The sequence below is a fragment of the Prinia subflava genome, chromosome 11 (assembly GCF_021018805.1).
Source record: "Prinia subflava isolate CZ2003 ecotype Zambia chromosome 11, Cam_Psub_1.2, whole genome shotgun sequence".
Taxonomy (NCBI): domain Eukaryota; kingdom Metazoa; phylum Chordata; class Aves; order Passeriformes; family Cisticolidae; genus Prinia; species Prinia subflava.
In genome coordinates, this window is record NC_086257.1 from 25,133,996 (window position 1) to 25,156,330 (window position 22,335).

The 22,335-nt window shown below is 53.8% G+C and overlaps 2 protein-coding genes across 2 annotated transcripts; both read right to left on the reverse strand.

The window, feature by feature from the left end:
• Positions 1–305: 305 nt before the first annotated feature.
• On the reverse strand, positions 306–6,359 carry SUCNR1 (succinate receptor 1). The gene is made up of 2 exons (XM_063408546.1): positions 3,449–6,359; positions 306–2,163 (listed from the first exon to the last, which is right to left on the reverse strand). The coding sequence occupies exons 1-2, from the start codon at positions 3,449–3,451 to the stop codon at positions 1,213–1,215; spliced, it is 954 nt and encodes a 317-aa protein (XP_063264616.1). The 5' UTR covers positions 3,452–6,359; the 3' UTR covers positions 306–1,212.
• Positions 6,360–6,463: 104 nt separating this feature from the next.
• Positions 6,464–14,135, reverse strand: AADAC (arylacetamide deacetylase). Its single transcript, XM_063408520.1, has 5 exons — positions 13,910–14,135; positions 10,349–10,571; positions 9,759–9,828; positions 9,255–9,426; positions 6,464–8,200 (listed from the first exon to the last, which is right to left on the reverse strand). The coding sequence occupies exons 1-5, from the start codon at positions 14,045–14,047 to the stop codon at positions 7,592–7,594; spliced, it is 1,212 nt and encodes a 403-aa protein (XP_063264590.1). The 5' UTR covers positions 14,048–14,135; the 3' UTR covers positions 6,464–7,591.
• Positions 14,136–22,335: the final 8,200 nt, after the last annotated feature.

The window sequence follows — 22,335 nt, forward strand, 5'->3', positions numbered from 1 at the left end:
ATCTAAATTGACAAAGCACCTTGTACTTCTGTGTGGCTGTTTGTGTGCTAAAAAACCCCAAAGCAAGTAAGTTTCTTCTGCATTTCTGCAAAGAGCACAGGGTCCCCTCCCTGGCGGGCCCAGAAGTGCTGCTGCTGTGTGGGGCTGGGAAGCAGACCCTGTTATGATAACGCTGTCACGGGGCTGTGCCAAGGCACAGGACCGTGTGACAGGCACCAAGGCAGATGCTGAGGATTCTCCAGAGATCAGCAAATAAAGTGAAATAACACAGAGGGGCCTGTCTCTGTTTTTTAAGCAGTTTATTATCCGGTGCCACCTGAGCACCCAAAGCAAAGCGAAGCACGTTGCAGGTGGCTGGCACCTCCGAGAGCAGAACCCAGCCCGAGCTGGGTGGGACCCGACAGCTCTGCCCTTCCTGTGCCAGCAGGGAGGCCCGGGGCAGGGCTGGGCCCCTGGGTGCCTGCAGGAGGGGGCTGCCCACCCTCCCTGCCCGCCCTCCCTGCCTCCCGGCAACCCCGGGCAGCCCAGGCTCGCAGCACTCGCTGCTCCATCGATCCCTCCCCGTCTGTTTGAAGTCAGGTCAGTCCATTGCAGAGTAACTTGTGCTGCTGATCGATCCTGCAGGGATCAGGCAGGGACTAGCTCCTCAGTAGCTCCTGGTTCATTAGCAGAACTGCTAATGAAGTTGAACTCCGAGGTCTAAATTCTGCCTCAGGCTATAGATTCCACGGGCACTTACAGACAGTTATATTGAGGACAGGTACCTCCACACGCTGAGGAGAGGCTGTGAGTGCCCCCGTGAGCGTGCCTGGCTGTCCTGGTGATGTATGGAGGCACGTTTTGTCCCAGCCCAGGCCCACGGCGTGGCTCACATGGTATGTCAGCTGTCTGAGAGCAGCGTTTTCCCTCCAGGAGCTGACCTGATGGACTTTTGGCTGCAGTATTGACGGGCTGTGGGGTGTCCCAGTCCGAGAGCAGGGTCCTGCTGTCCGGCTGAGGGCCAGCAGAGCATCCCTCCTGGTTTGCTGCAGGCAGCTCAGCAGCAGCCTCCTGTACAATAAGGTAGCAGGTGCATTTAGAGGAACACAATCAGCTCATACCTATTCTACTGAATAAATAAAGTTATCTGGAAAAAATGGCACATTGCTGAATGCTCTCCCTAAGAGAGTTTCCTCCCAGACCGCTCCCATTACGAGTGGTCTCCTTACTCCTTCACTTCCCAGTGGCTGTCAGCCTGCCCAAGAGCTGCCTTGTTTTGGCCATCAGCATTTCTCTGAAGTGGTCGCCCATTAGGAAGTAAAACACAGGATTAATGACACTGTTGAGAAAGGCAAAGGGCCTGGTGATGACGTAAATGGTGCTGATGATTCCCTGCGTGCACTCGGAGAGGCCCAAGGCCGGGATTCGGGACGCGAGGCGCACGTTGCGCATGACGTGGTAGGGAGTGAAGAGCAGGGAGAAGATCACCACCGTGAGGACCACCAGGGCCAGGGGCTTCTCCAGGGTCAGGGCAGAGCTGATTTGCTCGCTCCTGTTTTTAAGGAAACGAACCATTTTCACGTAGAAGCAGCACATGATCAGGAGAGGAATCAGGAAACCAAAGACAGTCAGGAACATGCTGTAGATGAGGTTTGTCGTGGGGTCTCCCGAGCTCGCGTAATCAAGACACTTGTATTTATTTTTGGGTGTTAGAGGCTCCAGGAAATGCACCAGTGGCAGCAGCTCCAGGATCACCCCGATCCAGATGGCAGCAGACACCATGACAGCCGTTCTCCTCTTCTGCAGGACGTGGTCCCTGAAAGGGTGTCTGATGAGCATGTACCGGTCAACGCTGATAGCGGTGAGGAAGAGGATGCTGCTGTACAGGTTGGCATGCAGCAGGAATCTGTTGCTGTGGCACAGGATACCCTCCCTTGCCCACTGATCTTGGGAGTAGCTGTTCACCAGTATTGGCAGAGTGCACAGAAATAACAAATCTGATACGGATAAATTGAACAGGTAAATGTTGCCACTTTTCCATTTTTTCAGGCAGAAAATATAGCCAAACACCACAATGGTGTTTCCAATGCCACCTAAAATGAACTCAAAGCTGTACATGGTGGGGAGATAATACTTTTCTAGTACTCTTTTTGTCAGAAGACAGTCACTGGTCTCATTCACAGCCTAGAAAATCAAAAGGAAAAAATAATCATCAAACCCAAGTAAAAGGTCATGGCGCAGTTATTGTTGTATCATTGCTGTAATCAGTGACTGCAGCCTGATATTTCCTTCCAGCCTACAGGGTAAGTAGATATGTGACCTCAATGTCTCTCACATATGGGACTGGTACTTGCAGACACTGATCAGAGCTACAGAACAAGGTGAAAACTCGCCTGAGCAAAGACCTGTGTGAGGAACTTGAAGTGGGGCCAAGCCCAGGGCAGTGCCCGGGCCAGGAAAGTGAAACCAGCCCGTGGGTGCCCTGTCAGCGCCTCGTGGAGCCACGTGCCCCTGTTACCCAATTCTGGTCCCATGGGTGCTCCCTCGTCACTGAGGCAGAGGTTTGCTGACACGGCTGGCGAGGGCCGGGGGCATCAGCGGCTGCTCGGAGCTCGTCAGGGAGCCGGGAGAGAGGCGCCTGTTAAATCACCCAGCCCGCATCGAGCACCTTGTGCACCGTGCTGGTAACTGGGCACCAGCACTGCACAGAGCATGGAGCACATCCCCTGTGCATCCTGCCAGAGCTTTCTTCCAAGCTGCATCACACATGAGCTTGCTTTCTGCCTAAGGGCTGGTTTAAAAAATCCTTTCAGGTACAGGGAAGGAAAGAGAGCAGGATCCCAAGTGTTCACTCCTCCCCAGCAAAGCCACCTGCCCCTGCAGGACGCAGACAGCTTTTGGTGAGAGCCCTGGATAAAGTGTCAGCAAACAACTGGAAAGCAGGGAAAACCAAATGGCAGAAAGTGGGATATAGATCAGAACTGAACCCAAGCTGAGGTTAAGCATTGCCAAAGGTGTTTTGGTGTCAAGAACTCGTTCACAGGTCTCTGTCCCCAAAGCACTGTGTTTCATTTTGAAGGGAGATCACGAGGCAGAACAAAAACTTCATAAAGCTGTTTCCATCAAGTCTCTACATTGACTGTGCCCCCAGGAGACAGAAATGCTACAGAGAGCGCTCGCTCTGCTCAGACCTCGCCTGCTGCACCTGCCGAGCCCTGTCTGCTCGGCTCCTGAGGAGAAACCCAACACCTTAGCGAGACTCTCAATCCCGAAAGCGCATCACAGCCATCAGCACTTCAAACAGCGACAGCAATGAAAGCTCAGTACGGACAGACACAGCCATTCAGCAAATAGTCAGGAAAAGGCTGATGGATCACTTTTAAGGTAAGGAGGCAAAGCAGTTAGAAGCCCACTCAGAAATGGGCTTGGAACAGGAACTGGAGAGGCTGCCCAGTACTGGACCCCTTACCATGCCCGGGGCTGTGGTGCTGCGGGTCCCGGCAGAGCTGTGGGGTCCCGGCAGAGCTGTGGGGTCCCGGCAGTGGTGTGAGATCCCGGCAGAGCTGTGGGGTCCTGGCAGAGCTGTGGGGTCCTGGCAGAGCTGTGGGGTCCCGGCAGAGCTGTGGGGTCCCGGCAGTGCTGTGGGGTCCCGGCAGAGCTGTGGGGTCCCAGCAGTGCTGTGGAATCCCGGCAGTGCTGTGGGGTCCTGGCAGAGCTGTGGGGTCCCAGCAGAGCTGTGGGGTCCTGGCAGAGCTGTGGGGTCCTGGCAGAGCTGTGGGGTCCCGGGGTGCAGTCCTGCTGTCGCCACGCCGCGTTTGCGCAGGATTCAATCATTAACGAGTTGAGGCGGGATCTGCTGGGCTGAGCTGCCGAGATGCAAACAACACTTCCCCTTCATGGGAACCCACCGGGAAACCAGGCGGCCCCACGGGGGGACAGGACACCCCCTGCTCCCATCCCACGCCCCGGGGGCAGGCAGGGCTGGTGGAAAGGGGAACCCTCGGTTCTCATGCAGCAGCACATCACCGCTCCAATGCTTACTCATCATTGCTACATAAATTATTGGCAAAGATAGAAAGAGAATGAATGCTGCTAATGCAGAATGACCAAACCCCACAGTGGCTAATTCCAGCCCCCTGCCATGGGCAGGGGCTCTTCCACTAGACCAGGCTGCTTCAAGCCCCATCCAACCCAGCCCTGAGCATCCTCAGGGATGGGGCAGCCACAGCTTCTCTACCTTTCCCCCACCTCCCCTTTATTGTGATGTGCTTCACAGTTAGCAAATATTAACCCTATTAGTATGTATAAAAAGCTATTGTAGCCTTTCAATGTGGACAAGGCCAATAAATCAGCTCATATTTAGGCAATACAGAAGCTGATTTAAAATTTCCCCCATGGCTAATAACCAACGCTGGCTTCTCATTTACCAGCTTTTATTTTGTTCATTCAGGCAACTGCTGTTGCACTGAAGGATAAAATAGGGCTGAACAAATGGAGCATTTCTTCCTTCCTGCTGCACTAACTCCTCAGAAAACTGGTGAGGGAGCAAGAACTGCTCCTTGATGTAATTTCAATAGGTTTAGATTGGTCCCTGCTTTACAGCTCTGTGACTATTGCATCACTTGAGTGTACTGCTAAGCAGTTTTCTAACCCTTAGTTATTTTGAGGCTGTCCCAGTCACACATGCTGGCACCTGTAATTCCATTGCCTTTTAGCATCCCCATCCATAAGGAGCACCTGAGCTGGGCTCTCGTTTGGTGCCTGGCACCCCTGGCGTGCCCAGCAGCTCCTGGCAGGGCAGCTGGAGCCGTGCTGGCCCTGCTGGGGAGCTCACCCCGGGCTGCAGCCGAGGGCAGCCTGGGGCAGCAGCAGCACGCCCCAGGGTGGGTGGGGTGAGCTGTGCTGGCAGCTGGACCCTCCCCAGCCCTTCACGGGAACAACCCAGCCAACACTTCCAACAACACCAGACACACAGGGGTATTGTCAGGTTCTGGGGTTTGGGGGGTTTGTTGGGGATTTTTTTGGTTTTTTTAACTGGTGTAGTACCTCAAGAAGAAGTTAAGGAGTCTTAGGAAATGGGAAATGGGGGGGATACTTCGAGGATGCTTTGTTTCCTCCTTGACTCACTTGCAAGCATGAAAAATTCTCTTCATACACCTGCCACTGTGGCAGGAGAGTCTGTGATCAGTCTCCCCGTGCTTGGGCATCCCAGGAGGGTCTGATCTCTGCACCCAGAGCTGGCTCCAAACAGGGTTGTGAGCCTGAGCTTTGTCCTTGACTGTCAACCACCAAACCCCATCCTCCCTTCAAGGGAAGGCTTTTGGAGATGTACCAAAGCCTTCCCTTGTGGTGGTTTGTCTTGTTTTCTGGATAAATGGGTTGCTTACTGCAGCTCCAGCCTCTCCTGCCAGCAACATCAATAGTGCAACTTTCACTGTCTCATTTTGTGCCTCACCAGGCATTTCCAATCCCAAAAGTCTATTTTAGGAACCTAAACAAAAAAACACAGCCCAATCAATCATGAGCCTATATTTAGGTGCTGGTGCTTAAAAGCCGTTTACTTCTGGTTCCAAGAGAGTCCTATAAAAACACATAAGGAAAGGTTGGCAAATTTTGGCTGGCATTGTTTCTTAGAACATAAATTTTTCTTCTGCCTTACAGGCAGGCATTCAGTGCCTGACACAGCTGATGCCTGAGCCACAATGGAGGAAACACAACACTGGTGGCAGCGGGGACAGGGAGGATCCAGGTTCACCCCAGCTGGGCTGGACAGGCACCTCCAGCACCCCTGAGGGGAGGCAGAGCCACCTGAGCCCAACACTTCACCCAGAGCTGCTGGCAGCAACACCCCAGTGCTGCAGGGCAGAGAACGACCACAGCCAGCCTGGGTGACAGCAGGGCACTGCTGAGGGATGTGGGCAGGGCCCCAAGTCAAAACCACAGCCATCCTGCCCCTGAGCAGTCTCTTAAGCAAGGTTGTCTTCCTGGAAACCCCAACTGGGCTCATTCCATCAGCATTTACAACCCAGGAATGCCCATCCCAGGGAACATTCTTGTGGACATGACCCTAAAACTGTATAGAAAAATCAGACCAAAGGCGTTACTGAGCAAAACCCCAAAGCCCAACTTCCTCAGGAACACTAAGAGGCTGTTACTGAATTCCAAATGTGGGAGGAATAGAACTGCAGGGGAACTGCCTCTGGCAGCAGACAGGCCCAGTCCGTGGGTGAGTGCTGGGGTGCTGGAGACCCCAGGGGTAACCCCCAGACACTCTGGGATGGAGCACAGGAGCCAGATGTGCCTCCAGAGGGAGGGCAAAGGTGCAAAGAGAGCCCTGCTCAGCCACTGCTGCTTCCCTCCTCGAGAGCCCCAGCCCAGCACTTCCCCTCCACACCAACCATGAGAGCAGAGCTGACACAGCTCTGGCTCCAGCCCCTGCCACTGCTCCCCATGAATGGGACACTGAGTGACAAAACACATGGCACTGGAATCAAAAACAAATTTAATGTTTATATTCAGCTTAATAAAGATGGAAAACAGCGATCATCCTGTACAGATTCCACCTGAACAGGCCACACACACTCAGGAAAAATAACCCAGAATTGTTGAAGATTCAGTGCCTTTTATGCAAAAGAAGAGCAGGATACATGAAGTACCTGATCAGTGTTTGATTTGCTTAAACCAACAGCCAACCCCTGCATTCATGCTTCAGTCAAAAGTTTTAGGGTTTATATTTAACACACAAAACATTTACTCAGAGGTTATTGTCCCACACACCCAGCTGAACCACATTTCTTTTTCAAGCCTCTAAGCAAATTCTACTTTTAAGAAATCATATGTAAAATCTGATAAACAATTTTAAGGACAATTAGAACACCTAGTACGTGACTTAAGAGATAAGTAGAGCACAGACCATGCAGCAGTGTTATCGTAAGGCTGGGACCTTCACAGCTTCCTTTTTCCAGTGAATATCCAGTGCTGGTTGGTTTCACTATTTCCTGCTAGTTCAAGGATGAAAGAAAGGAAGTAGGAGTAAGATACGTGTTTTTAAAAAAAACCCACAACAGAACAAAAAACCCCAAATAAACAAAACCCCCAAAACAAACAAACCCCAAAATTTTTCAGCCATCCCACTGGGTTTCCAAGTGTTTCCCCCAAGCTGTGCAGGGCAGGAAGAGCAGCCCCAGCGCAGCCTGCAGGGGTTCTGTTCCCCCATCACCGCTGGAGCACAGGGCCCTGCTGCCACAGCCCGCAGGGCAAGGAGCAGCCCCGAGCCCGCCCGTGTGCCCGCCGCGCCCTGGGGCACACGGCCCGGCCCGGACAGGCTGTGACAGGGACAAAGGAGCACACACGGGGACAAGACACCGAATGTGGGAGGCTGCAGGGCCAGAGGGGGAACCCCAGGCAGCGTGGGGGTTTGAGGTTCCGATGGCAGCACTGGGGGGACGCGTGGGTTGGGATCAGACTGATTTCCTGGCAGAGAAGGAGGGAAGTGCAAGTGCTCCAGCCCCAGCACTGCGGGAATCACAGGGAAGGCTCAATCATGGCCAAAATCCAGCACGGCCCCGGCCCCAGCCCCGGCCGGCGGCCGAGGAGGGCGAGCAGAGGCCGCTCACAGGTTGTCCCTGAGCCAGGCCAGGCACGTGTTGAGCAGGCGGTGGCCCAGGGCCAGCTCCAGCGGCCACGACACGAAGGTGACGGCGCCGTGGAAGGCGTCCTTGGCGTGGTGGTGGGTGACGGGCACGCCGGCGGCGCGCAGCCGGGCCGCGTACATGGCGCCGTCGTCGCGCAGCACGTCGTGCTCGCAGGTGAGGATGAAGGCCGGGGGCAGGCGGCGCAGCCGGGCCTCGCCGGCCAGCAGCGGGGCGAAGCGGGGGTCCAGCAGGCCGGGCCACGGCCGGGCCGGGCCCGCGGCGCCCGCGGCGGGGCCGCCGTGCCCGTGGCCCGCCCGCATGGGCGCGGGCAGCCAGCGCCGCCAGTCCACCCGCGGCAGCAGCGGCCCGGCCTCGGCGGGGACGTGCCGGTTGGAGGCCATGGCCTCCCACAGCGCCGGCTCCCCCGACAGGTACTCGCTCCAGAACCTGACCATCAGCGCCCGGCTCAGCAGAGGCTTGTCCGCGTTGGCCCGGTACGACGGCAGGTCCAGGTCCAGGGCCTGCAGGGCGGGGTAGATCAGAACCTGAGCTTTCAGCCTGGTTTTCACTTCAGGGTCCTCCAACAGCTGTGGAAAAAAACCAGAAACCATAGCAAAGAATCAGTAAAGGTGTCGATTCTCCCACGCAGACGGATCATCTGTAGTAAAGAACTACGACACGCATTTTGCAACCTGAGCAAAATAAGATTATCAATAAAACCAGGATAAAGAAATACTGAATCCATAGGCAGCTCATCTAAAACAGCATGCCGTAAGAAAAATTCTCAAACATCAAATATAATTTCTTATATTGAAGGATAATGATTTTTGGGAAATACTCTTTTTGAAATTTTGATGCTTTCTGAAATATTGACAGAAGATTTTCTATGGCTACAGAAAATTTCTGTTCTTATGTCATGAAACTTTCAGGTTCCTGGGTCTCCTTATTCCACACAATTTTACAGCATATTCATTTTTTTTTAACCCTGAGATGTTACAACCGAAGCAATTGCAATTCTGTGTGTTTTACAGACTTAACAAATAAAATGTAATGAATTGAACATTGACATTTCTTATATGTCAACCTTTTCCTCTCTTCACTAATAAAATTTTTGTTTTCTCCCTCATCTTCTGCCTTCAGCATCCACAGCAAATTCACCACCATTCCCCGTGTTTCATTACAGTCCAAACAACTTCTCAAGAGAGCAACAACATCGTGCTGACTTTCTTTAATAAAGCTGAAGGAGATGTGCAAAAGGCACCAAACTGTATGATCACTGCAACATTTAGTGAGGGGTTTTCGTTTGCTTGTTTTCCCTGCTGTTTACATCTTTATGAGTCACGTAGTTAAAATTCTCTTTTCAAACATCGTACCTAAACCAGTCCACATGAGCTTGGGTGATGTGTGCCCAAGCTAGAGGGCAGAGAGCCTCTTTTGGGGGGCAGACGTCTGGATGGCACTGAAGCTCCTCTGATGCCACCGAGTGGCTCAGGCAGAGTCACTGCCCAGTCCCTGGAGCCCTGTGACAATCCCACAGGCCGTGACACGCTGTGTGCACAGGGTCTGCAAGCTGAGCTGTTCTTAGTGGTCGTGAAAGCTCAGAAATGCAGATTTTGGGCCTGCAATCCAGCTCTCCTGTACCTGCTGTGCCACGGCCGCGGCCAGGTTGCCGCCGGCGCTGTCTCCGGCCACGCAGACGCGCGCGGGGTCCACCCGGTACCGGGCCAGCTCCTCGCTCTGCAGGAAGAACTTTGTCACCGCGTACACGTCCTCAAACTGCGCGGGGAAACGGTGAGCGGGGGCCAGCCTGTAGCTGTGGAGGCAAGAGAAGGGTGTTGGTGCCTGCTGTTAATAAAGAGAAGGGCTTGCTCGTGAATCCCTGTTGAGGGCTGTTCATTTCTGTGCCCAGAGAAGTGGGAACTGTCTCTCCCAGAGGAGCCATTTATTACCCACCCTTCTCCATAAAGCCAAAATAGCCACCAACCACAACTCACCACTGCCACCCTGGCAGCCTCTGTTCACAAATGTTTATAAGTCAGCAGGAAAGCACATCACCAAATACAGAATCATTGAAAAATCAGATTAATTGAAACAGACTAATTTACTCCAAGCCGTCAACCCCATTGGAAGGAGAATATCTCTTACTTGACTGACACCACGACAGCATTTAGCTCGTTTGAAATCCGCCGTGACACGAGGTCGTAGCCGTGCATGCCTGAAAGGAAAGCCCAGTGCATGTGGGAAAGGACACTCACACCCTGAGAGCTGCCTGTTCCTCCTGGAATGGACACTCACACCCTGAGAGCTGCCTGTTCCTCCTGGGAATGGACACTCACACCCTGAGAGCTGCCTGTTCCTCCTGGGAATGGACACTCACACCCTGAGAGCTGCCTGTTCCTCCTGGGAATGGACACTCACACCCTGAGAGCTGCCTGTTCCTCCTGGAATGGACACTCACACTCAGCTGCCTGTTCCTCCTGGAATGGACACTCACACTCAGCTGCCTGTTCCTCCTGGAATGGACACTCACACTCAGAGCTCCCTGTTCCTCTTGGCAGCAGCTTTCGGGTGACTTTCCCACTCCTCCCCCTGCTTGCAGCTGGTGACACACCAGTCCCCTGCCCCTCCCTGTGGCAACTCGCACAAAACAAAAGGCAGCTCTTGTCGGGTCTGTTGAGATCCTTCCCACAGACCCACGGCAGCCATGCAGCAGACAGCCTTGCAGCAGAGCTCACCTGCATCTCCCAGGCACCAGCCCCCGCCGTGGAAGAAGAGCACAGCGCTCCTGAGCCCACCGGGTGCCCTCCGGGGCAGGAACAGGCGCACGGGGACCTTGCTGAGCTCCGTGTCTGTCACGGTGACGTTTTCATCCGACGTGGGCCCGACCAGCTCCACAGCCGTGATCAGCCTCAAGCCCTCCATGTAGTGCATCAGCCCCAGCATCTCCGCCGCCTCCGACTGCAGCACAAGACAGGGGAAACTGGTTCAAGTGCAGCCCTGTTCACGGTCAGGTTGGATTGCGTGGAGCTGTTTGATGCCCTGCACAAACGTGTGAAGTTGCTGCAGGAGTCAGTACAGCAGGGCAGAGTGCATCCACCAGAGCCTGGCAGAGCAAGGAGCGCTCTGTGACACGCACTCACACTGCCACCAGCTGCCAGCAAGGCCAGAGCCCAGCCCAGAGCCACGGCTGCTGCTTTGTGCCCACACTCACACTCGTGCTTGGTGTTTATGGGGTCACCTCCACAGCCCAGTGACCACAGCATCAGCACGGGCATCGTGCCACAGAGCCACCAACAACCACCCATGGCTCCTGGCCTGCTGCTGGCACCAGCATGGCATGGGGACAGCCCAGGAGACAGCCCAGGGACAGCCACCCATGGCTCCTGGCCTGCTGCTGGCACCAGCACCATGGCTCCTCCATCACCACCCCCAGCAATGGGACGTGACCCTTTTCCCACCCCAGCCTCATCACATCACAATTGAAACAATAAGAAATAAAGCCAAGTTCTTACATGTTATCTGGAGGTGAAAACAGATGAAATTCAGAGCAGGTTTGTGTTTTAAAAGAAAGAAAACAGCCAAGTCTGGTGCAGAACCTGTCTGAATTTTGGCTTCCAAGAGAAGCTTTACTGTCCCCAGGAGGAATGTGAACCCCCCCAGTGTAGCTGATCCCCTGCTGACAGGTAACCTCTAGCCCTCAGACTGTGACAGTGTACAGTCATACAGTCTGACCCTGCTAGGTGTATTTATTTTTCTTAAAATTGTATTTAAATCAACTGTTTAATCATCATCTACATATTACCAGGCTTTGAGCAACCTGGTCTGGTGGAAGGTATCCCTGACCTTGGCAGGAGGGTGGAATGAGATGAAATTTAGGATCTTTTCCAACCCAAACCAGTCCATGATTCTGAGATTCCGTGATATAACCTTCTTTTTCAGGAGATAGGACAGCACACAGCCCAGCCCTTGCTGGCAGACTTTGACAGTGATTGTCACTGCATTTTTGAGTCACCTCTCTCTGAAGGCTTGGAGCAGGTGGTGCCAGAAGGAGCCCTGCCAATCCCACTGTGTTGGAATTGGGATGGAGATGAGTGGGCAGGCCCTGGCACACTGCAAAGGGAAACACGGGTCCTTGCCATCAGCTCCACGAAAACAAACAAATACACATACAAGTGCCAGAACTGCCGTTTTAGCCACAACATTGACACAGTTTACATAAACATTTCTCAGTTGTTGCTTTTTCCCCAAGGATTAACATCTTGAAAAAACAAATATCTCAGTCAAAGTGAGTCCTGCTGTGACTCCAATGAGCCTGTGAAAGCCCCATGGTGGGAGGAATTCCCTGAGCCCCAGCACTGAGGATTTCCAGTGCTCTCAGAGCTGTGTTTTCCACAATGGACAATTTACATTGTAGAAAACCACTGGAGTACTGCCTGTGGTTTTCAGGCCGTTCTCAATAAAAGGAAATGGTGCCCTCATCTGAAAATCCCTCATTGTCCCAGTGTGAGATTTTTGGGTGTTATGGACTAACAGGAAAGCCAGACACTTTGGGGTTTGGGATCCTTGTGCTTTGGAAGCATTTTCCCCAGTCACTTCCTTCCTCTTGCACAGAGGAGCTCACAGAGGGTTCTACTGCCCAGGAATGCTCGAGGGTGGCACTTTGTTCCCTTTGTCAAACCAACACCAGGGAGTCGCTCAGACTGAAACAGGGTCCCCTCTGCAAACACAGCCCTGCCCTAAGTGACCACGAGTGACTGCCCTGGAACTGGGTGGCCACCCAGAGTATCAGTAGAACAATTTGGAGCCACCTAAATCTAATTTGCACTAGTGCAGCTCCAGGGAGGCTGTGGCTGGGTGCATCCCTTGGGATTATGGTTTCACAGGAGATCAGAGCCCAGTTACAAAACACCTGCCCACAGCCTTGCTGCTCCCAGGCAGGCAGGACAGGAGGAACAAGCCCATCTTCCAGGGAGAACAGGATCCCGGCACAGAGGACGCTGCCGGCAGCGCCGTGCTGGGGTGGCGGAGGTGACAGTGCCACCGGGCAGGCACCGGGCGTGCCCGGGCACTGCGCTGCCGTGCCTGCCCTGCTCCGTCCGGCCGGGGATCGGGGAGGGGAGAGCGGGGCAGCACCAGCACTGCAGCTCCCTTCTTCCTCACCACTGTCATCTTCCAGCACCTCAGCCCCCGAAATCAAAACCAGAGTCCCTGACACACCTCAGAAACCTCCTCATCCTCCCTCCTCCTGCAGACCGGACAGCCCTAAAAAGGTGCTCCCTGCCCACAAGGGCTGTCTCGCACGGAGGTGTTGTTTTGTGTGGTTTTCAGGCCTATTTTGTCCGTGGGTTTCCATGAAACCACAAGAATCGATAGAATGTGCGAGGTGCTCCAGTGTCCCCTCCCCTGGCGCCCAGCGCTGCCGGGGGAGCCGGGCACACGGGACCAGGAACGATTCGAGCAGCAGGGCTGTAGCTGCAGGGGTGTGCAAGGCACGAGAACCCTGTCTGCACTTGTCGGTCCACAGGCACACCCCCACCTCACCCGGTGCTCTGCACGGCCCTTTCTCAAGGCTGCGAGACCAAATCTTTTCTGCATTGCTCTATATCACAGTCGCAGCCAGTGCGGGGCTTCATTCAGCTCCCGCTGTCCCCTAGTCTGCGTCCCGCAGTGCCCGTGTGACACACGCAGCCCGACACACGCGTCCCGCCGCTCCCGTGTGACACACGCAGCCCGACACACGCGTCCCGCCGTGCCCGTGTGACACACGCAGCTCCACACACGCGTCCCGCAGTGCCCGTGTGACACACGCAGCCCGACACACGCGTCCCGCCGTGCCCGTGTGACACACGCAGCTCCACACACGCGTCCCGCCGCTCCCGTGTGACACACGCAGCCCGACACACGCATCCCGTCGTGCCCGTGTGACACACGCAGCTCCACACACGCGTCCCGCCGCTCCCGTGTGACACACGCAGACCGACACAGGCATCCCGTCGTGCCCGTGTGACACACGCAGCTCCACACACGCGTCCCGCCGTGCCCGTGTGACACACGCAGCTCCACACACGCGTCCCGCCGCTCCCGTGTGACACACGCAGACCGACACAGGCATCCCGCCGCTCCCGTGTGACACACGCAGACCGACACAGGCATCCCGTCGTGCCCGTGTGACACACGCAGCTCCACACACGCATCCCGTCGTGCCCGTGTGACACACGCAGCTCCACACACGCGTCCCGCCGTGCCCGTGAGCCCCGAGCCGCGGGAACCCCCCTGCCCTGCCATCCCCTCCTCACCAGGTGCCCCACGACCCTCAGGGCAGCCGAGAGCAGCATCACAGTCCCGGGCTGGGCCAGCTCCTCGGGGAGCGGGCTGTAGATGTAGTAGCCGAGCAGGGCGGTGAGGAGGCACAGGCACAGCAGCCTGGCCCCCATCGTGGCGGGCTGCGCTCGGCGCCGGTGGAGCAGCGCTCACCGCTCCCGACAAGCCCGCACAGGGCAAAGTTAATCCCGTGTTTTGCTTGGGTCCCGGCCAGGAGGTGATTTCTCGTCCTATCACGAGGGGCAGAGGTTACTCCACTGTGCAGCTTCCAAAACAACAGGTTTCCCCAGCAGGGCGTGCAGCGGCCGGGAGCAGCCGAGCCGGCCAGCCCTGCACCGAGCCTCAGACCCAGCCCCACTGCCAGCCCCGAGCCCCGCACCGAGCCCCGCACCGGGCCCCGCCGCCCATCCCTGCCCCGGCCGGTGCAGACAGCTGGGCCCGGTGTCCCGGGGCACTGAGCTGCCGCTCTGCAGGGCACAAGCTCAAGCAGAGCCCGGGACACAGCGGTTTTATCTTTCCAGTTTAAAAGGAAGGTGATTTCCTTGGCTCAAGCCCTGCCAAGAGCGAACGGGCACAGCCCGGTGCTCCCTCCGGCCGAGCGGCCTGTGGGGCTGCAGCACCCGTGGGGGGAGCAGGGCAGGAAACACCACAGAAGGCTGGAAGCTGAACCATGGTGCCACCAGCCCAAACACAGATGAAGACTGGCCCTTAATCAAACTTTCAGACATTTCTTTAAGTTCTGGACACTTCCAATCTATTCAAGTATTTTAAAAACCCATCTGTGCTCTCTCCTCAGTCCTTGTGCAGCACAAGAGCCAGTGAGAGCCCGGTGTTCCTGATCCCACCCCAACAAAGCCAAGAGAACACAGCTCCGTGGCCACTGCACCTGCCCGGGGGACCCTGCCAGGGGCAGGGGACAGGTGAGCCTGTTCTGACAGGTGAGGCGGCCTGGCCCTGGGTCCAGCACAGTGACACGTGTGCACGCAGGGCTGGGCACACAGCAGCAAACCCATCTCCTCTTTTGCACAGCCCAGGTCTTTTGTCAGGGGCTGGGAGGTAAAACGCAGGTAAAGAAGACAGAGTGCAGGTGGCACGGGAAGGTAAGGCACAGCTGAGTGATGGGGAGTGCAGGACACAGCCCCCTCCTGCCCTGTACCTCCCCAGGAGCAGCAGGAGCTCCCAGGACAGCTCTGGCATGGGCTAACAGCACGGAGAAAGATGAGGCCAGACCTGGAACCACCACCAAACTGGTGGTTTATTTTGTTGTACTTAAGGAAGTTTCCCAGTCTCCTTCCATGCTGGTCTCCAGATGGAAGTGTGGCTGTGCAGCCACAGCCTGGGCTCTGCTCTGTTCCTGCCCTGAGGTCACCCTTGGCTTAGGGAGGCAGCTCACAGTGCTTAACCTTGAAAGACCAATGTCTTATCTGGTGCCAGAGCCACTCCTCTGCCCTCCAGTGAACCACTCCAGCAATCTCCCTGAACCCACAGCACTCCCAGATAAAGGAATTCATAAACTGATTTACCCAAAGGAACCATACAGTATCAGCTGCAATATGGAAATGCTCATATGGCAATTTCATTAGAGCCCTTTCAGTCAAAGGCACCAGTTGGGTCAGCACAAGGCCTCTCTCAGACAGGATGAGGTGCCAAATGAAGCAGGTGGATGTTAAAATCCAGGTCAATCCCGTGCAGTGATCGCCCCTCATGCCTCAGCCCAGCTCCAGGCCCTGCACTGCCAGCGCTCTGCAGAGCCCCCACCAGCCCCCAGCACTGCTGGTTTGCTGTGCAGCACGTGCTCCACACTGCTCACAGCCTTCTAAAGCAAACAGACATTTGGTTTCGTCTTTTTCCTCCTTATTTATTTCATTAAGTGAGGTCGGATGGAGCTTGGAGCACCTGGTCTAGTGGAGGGTGTCCCTGCCCTTGGCACGTGGGTGGAATGAGACAATGTTTAGGCACCCCCCAACCCAAACCATATATATTACAATATATAACCATTGTAGTTATTTAAGGATGAAAGCTCATCTTGCTGCTTTTCCTGCACACAGTGTACCAAGGGCCATGCAGCATACCCTGCTCCCCCCCTCTGCATTTCTATGTAGCAGAAACCCTGCAGGTGTCACGGCTCCGGCTGGCACCGAAGGGACGGGCTTTCATCCGAGGGATTTAGGAAAGGAGAAGCCACCGGGAGGCAGTGCAGCCCTGCAGACGCCTCGCTCCCACCCAGGGACCTCAAACCCGACAGGAGCAGGAGCGGCAGTCCTGGCGGTCCCTCCCTCCTGGGGGACAGGGACAGGCTGGGACGGGCACCAGCAGGGGCAAAGGGGCACAGCACAGCACGGGGCCACTGGAGGCTGCCCGCATTTGCCTCCAGACAATTCAGCTGCAGCCTTGTAGCAAGAAGCACAAATGACTCCTGCCCTTTGATGCCTCTGATGGACACCCAGAGCAGCTCTGGAAATACCCCTGGAGTCCAAAACAGCTTTGGGGTTGGTATTCAGAAGCCGGTGCTGGATTTCATGCCACTTCACTAAGCTCCAGTTATTTCCACATTCTTCATTGTTACTATCTGTACTTTTTAATGTTACTCACAGGAGTAACTTGCCTATTCCCATGAAATGAAGGGATGGCATCCACAAGAAATTTTATACAAGAGAATCTGGGCACTGCTTTTTCATCTGTTGCTTATTACCAAATTGCAAGTTGTATAAATGGAAACAAATGTCTTATTTGACTACATTCATACCCTGAACTGAAAAAGGCAGCATTCCTAAACTTTAGCAAGCAGGAGTACAGCACATGCAGTATTTCTGAACACAAGAAAAAGCAGCAGCTCCAGAAACAGACTGTGTTCACGAAGGCATTAAAGCAGCCAGTAAAACACCTTCCAACTCTGTCTAAAAAGAACATTATTATCAGGATAAGATAACAGGGTTTTCACATAAGTCAGTGTTTTGCTTTGATGCTTTCATCTGAAATCTGTTTTTCAAACATGAACTTTTTACTGTTTGGCAGGAAGGCAGCAACACTTTTGCCTTTCACTCTTTCTATTCCATGTGAAGCAAGAGGCTCAGAGCTGCTCCCTGGGTGCAGAGAGCACCTCGCTCTGAGCCAGCCCAGCTCCTGCTCTGGAGGCAGACCAGGACAGAAACCCCTCACTGAGCACACCCAGCATCCACACACGCCCCAACCACTTCCACTGACTTTCCCTTCCACATTAAAGCTTGTGGTTCAAAGTAACTGAAGAAACCCCAACTCATAACAAGGATTTCATCTAGCTCACACCTCCCACTGCCAGCTTCTCAATGTCCACCTAGCTCTAGTTGTCATACAGCTTCCCATTTTTACAAAAATAAGCACAATTCCTGATTTCTGGATCCAGCAGCAGCTCACTGGAGTTAGATTTGCCATCCTAGGGGAACAGATAAGGCAGAGAAGGAACCTGGGGGACAATCAGCATGGATCTTATACATAATTAAAGCAGTAATTAAAAAAAAATAATTGATAGAATCGAAGCCCAAGGCAGTAACTTAGGAAGGGGAATGGCCACTTGAAAGTCCACAAAGAGGAAAGAGACCATTTGGGAAATGTTTGCAGCAAGAGGAGGGTTGGATTTGTTTACTCAAACATGTCTGGCTCTGTGAATGCACATGTGTACACAAGCAGCAGCACATGTTGAAGGCTGAACTCTGAAATTAGTGACACTTTGGAACTGCAGAGCCACCAGGCATGCCAAGGACGAGGAACAGGAGGGACATTATCCAAACCAGAGGGTCACAGCTCCCCAGCTGAGCTGCACTGGCATTGGGGGATTAAGCTGCTGCTAAAGCAACAGAGCTCTGAAATGGAATTGCAACAGCAAAAGAGAAAAAAGCATGATGAAGTCCAGGATTTAGTTACTTTTGCTGTTTATCTTGCCAAATGAACACTTTGAGATGCTTTTGAAGAGTATTTATAGGATTGTACAGAGTTCCATCTGCTCTGGGGTGCAGGGGACAGTTCTGCCCCACTGCTCCAGGGCAGCCCCAGTAATCCTGCCTGAACCCGAGGTCAGGGGAGTGACTGCAGGTTTGCTCCTGAGAGCACAGGCTACAGACTGAGGGAGGGCAGCTCCTGACTCCCCCAGACCCCCGGGAGCAGGGGGACTGTCCAGTCTAAGGAGCAGTCCCTGGGATGGGATTGTTGGATGTGGGACTGCTGAGGGGCACAGCCTGTGCTGCCAGGGCTCCTCAGGGGCTCTGGGAACAGCCCAGCTCCTCCTCACCCTGCTGGGGAAGGCAGCACAGCTCCCTGCTGCTCTCTCTGCCCCCACTCCTTTCTCCAAAATCAGGAGAAGAGGAAAGCAAGGATGGGGATTGCCACGTGCTGGAACACTGTGATATTGCTGCCAAGCAGACAAAGCCATGGTGAGCAGGACTAGCAGAAAGTAACCATTCACACTGATCTGATATTTCATAAACCAGCTCTGCAGCAGTCCTGGGACTTTCATTGACAAGGAGGTAAGGACATGACTTGTGCAGAGTGAGTACAGTCCTGGGGGAAGCTCCTGGGACACAGCCTGCCCCTCAGGTGTATTTCACATTTCCCCCTCCCCAGATCTCTCTTGTCCTGTTTCTCCAGCACTGCAGGAGAGGTGCCCCACGCCCTGCACCTCCTGCAGGGCCCTGCCAAAGCCTCTCCCTTGCATAAGCAGGTCCTGCTGCACAAAACAAAGACCCAACTGCTGCCCAGACCTCATTTCTACAAAGCTTTTTCTTTCATTTTGTAAGCAGAAAATTTTGACTTTCTTAATTTGTTCCTTTTGTGAATAGGAGAGGGAAAGGAAACAAGCAGGAGTAATTCTCACCAGCTGCTGGAAACACCAACACAAAAGACCCCAGGGTCATTTCTTTATGCAAGAGGAGGCTTGGCCAATGTGCCACACATGCTTGGCCTGTGTGTTTGTAAGAGAAAGGTTAAGCTTTGGTTGTGCTGCCAGGTACCCATGCCCTGAGCCATCCCTGCAGCAGTGCCAGGAGGATGCATTTAAACTCTTCCTATTCCCACTGGAATTCTGTTTCAAACCAAAGCAGAAAATCCCTGACTTCAGTAGACGCACAGCCAGGGGGAAACCCCTCTGTGTAAGCAGGGTCCTGTCCACACCCTCTCTCCTCAGCTGGAACATCTGTGTTCACTGCAGAGTTTGTTCTTCACCCTCAGTGAGCTCTCAGAATGGACACGCTGGGTTTGGCCTCACAAGAACTCTGAGAAGTCCTGCAATGTCAAATATTTCTAATAAGCATCAAGGACATGATTTTGCAACAACTGATTGCCAGCATTTATGAACTGCAGGTTCATTACAGAGGCTCGTTAGCTGTGAAGCGCCCGCAGTGCTGCTGCAGGACCCTGCTCAGTCTCCAGCAGAAGACTCGAGATTCTCCAGCTGCAGCTGATATTTCTACCCCACAGGAGGCTGTGGCCAGCTGGGGCCAGCCTCTGCTCCCCGACAACGAAACAGGACAAGGGGAAATGGCCTCAAGCCGTGCTGAGGAGGTTCAGGTTGGACATCAGGGAGAATTTCTCCCCTGCACGGGTTGTTAAACCTTGGCAGGGGCTGCCCAGGGGGGCTGGAGTCCCCATCCCTGGAGGTGTCCAGGGGGAGATTGGATGTGTCACTGAGTGCTCTGACAGTGCTCAGAGCTCGGGACAGGCTGGGGATTGCTCAAAGGTTGCACTTTATGATCTTAGAGTTATTTCCAGCCTCAGTGATTCTGTGATTCTGAAGCAACTGCAGTGGATTCACAGTGAAATAACCAAGTCCCTGAGGCTCATCACTGCTGCAGCTCAGGTTTCCTCCTTTTGCAGAGCAATTCCAGTGCTCCCACTGGGTGATTTGAAGTGAAAACCATCTACAATTATAACCCTCTAAAACCTTTAAAAACCCATTCCTGTCTTTAATAATAATAGTGCAAGCTAAGCAAATAGCTCTCAAACCACTTCTCCAAATATTAAATCAGCTCCAAGGCTGTGTTTTGCCTGTGGGAAGGTGAAGGCAGGGATGGAAAGTGACTCATGGCTTTGCACAGTCCGAGGGACAAAGGCAAACCTGGCTGCTGGTGCCTGCAGCCTCCCTGGCAAGTCTCCCTTTGTGGCCCCATCACTTACAAGAGCACTTTGGAAAGTGCATCCCACCATTTTCTTGTGTAAAATCACTAAAAAGCTGCAAGAGAATCCACAGCCTTTGCCAATAACCAACACAGCTGAGGAAAACAATTAGAATATTAATAGGACTGAGGTTTCTGCTGGGATTTGACCAAGGACTGGCCAAAAGAGTTGATCAAAACTTCATAGAAACAGCCTCAGAATGTGAATAGTGTCAGAGTGAAAACCCACAGCCCCTACTCTTTAAACAATCCCAGCAATCAAAACCCAGTGTTTCGTGCCCCAATCCATCCCAGCCTGGTGGCCTTGGCAGCCTCCTTGTGGCATTTAATTGAGCCACAAACACCCAGTTACCCCAGTCTGCACCCCTGGGTGCCAGGATGCTGCAGGAGCAGGAGCTGCACGCCCACCCTGGCAGTGGGACACAAGGAAGGGTGACAGTTTTACAACAAAAAAAGATTTTTTTAAAATTATAACAAGCATTACAGAAGATTTAGCTTCTACATAACAGAAAGATGAACTTCAGGAGGAGGTTGACTTCAAGCCACAAAGAGGCAAATATAAAATTATCAATGTCTGTATTTGAGGGGAAACTTTGAGTTCCTGGGAAATTTAATTCCTGCTATAATTCTGCTCCAAGCAGGAACTTTCACTGTCAGCCCTGCTGTAATCCTGCCACAACCAGAAACTTTTATGGTTTTTCCATGGACTGTGTTCTTTCTGGCTAGAAACAAATTGTGGCTTTGGCTCCCAGGGGCAGTGGATCCCAGAGGTGTTCACGAGGCAGCGCTGACACCCCTGGAGGGACTGCTCAGGGCAGCAGCCTCAGGAAACCGTGGCTGAATTCCCCACCCACAGTGCCAGGAGGGACCCGGCCCCGGGCAGGGACGGCTCCTGTGGGAGAGGAGCCACAGCTCCCAGCAGGCAGGACCCAGCCCAGCCCAGGGGGAGAGGGGCTCAGCTCCCTGCACAGACCGGGAGCCCCAGCCCCGTGTCTGACCCTCCTCATCACCTGTGGGACTCTCACAGGGCCAGCACTTCCCTGGGTCACATCCTCAGAAGAGAGAAATGAGAGCTGGATCCCAGCCAGGTGTCCAAGCCAAGGAAATTGCTATCTCTGGGAATGAGCCCATGAGTGAGACACGTTATTCAGGCTCTCTGGCTTGTCTTGGTCTTGAAATAAAAGTGTTTCAAAAACTACACCTGGAAATGGATCACAGCCTCCTAATGACACCTATGAACAATTTAAACACAACCTGTGGTTGCAGGTGGAAAAGGCTCCCTCCTTCCATCCACTGCCACCAGCTCAGGAAGGAAAAACTTCCTGGGATATTCTGGGCTTTAGCTGCACAGTGCACGGAGAGGGCAGCGGGGCACGGGCAGAGCCCCAAGAGATGCCCATGCAGAGGGCACCAGGTGCTCACTGGCATTCCCAGGATGCTGCATATGTGCCAGCGACCACAGGAAGGAGCTACAGCAAAAACTCCCAGGGAACTGCAAAAAAAACCCACCCAGGATAGCATTTGATATCCAAGGAAGCAGAGAGGAGGAACCATCAATGAGTCAAACTGCTCAGTGCAATGGATTAACAACTGTGACAGTGTTACATCCAGCATTCCTCGACTCCCTGCTGACTGCTGTTTCCATGCAGTGTCTTGGTTTTAACACAAAATTACAGCTCATAATACTGGTGAACAGAAAATAGCACAGAACAGTGTGTACATCCAGAAGGACAGAGAAAATCTCCACATCCCCTGTCAAGCCAGGCCAGAAAGGAAATGAAGGCTGAACACCCCCTCTGCAATGAAGGGAAAACCTTCCCTCCATGCAGCCCAGAGCTGCTGAGCACAGAGGAGACCTGTGAAGCTTTGGTGCCACCCCCTGAGCTGTGAGTCCTGTGTCAGGCTGCTCTGGCAGTCACCACACCTCAGGATCTGCAATGCAGGGAGCTCCCCAACACCCTGCTCTGGGGAAGGAGTTTGTGCTTGGGTTTGTGTTTTCCCACCACGTCACCCCTACACTCCTGCTGCTGACAGCACTGAGGTGACTGCCCCTCTCATAGCCATGTAGATAAATTTTATTGTCTTTTTTATACATGGAATAAAGTGTAAAAACCGTTGCACACACACTGCTGTGCTGGTTTTGGCTGGGGCTTAAACCACAAGAGTTGCTTATCTCAGTATCAGGTTAAACAAATCACACTGGCTCAGGGCTGCACAGCAGGACCTGCAGGAAAGGTTCTGCCCCCAAATTTGTTTTG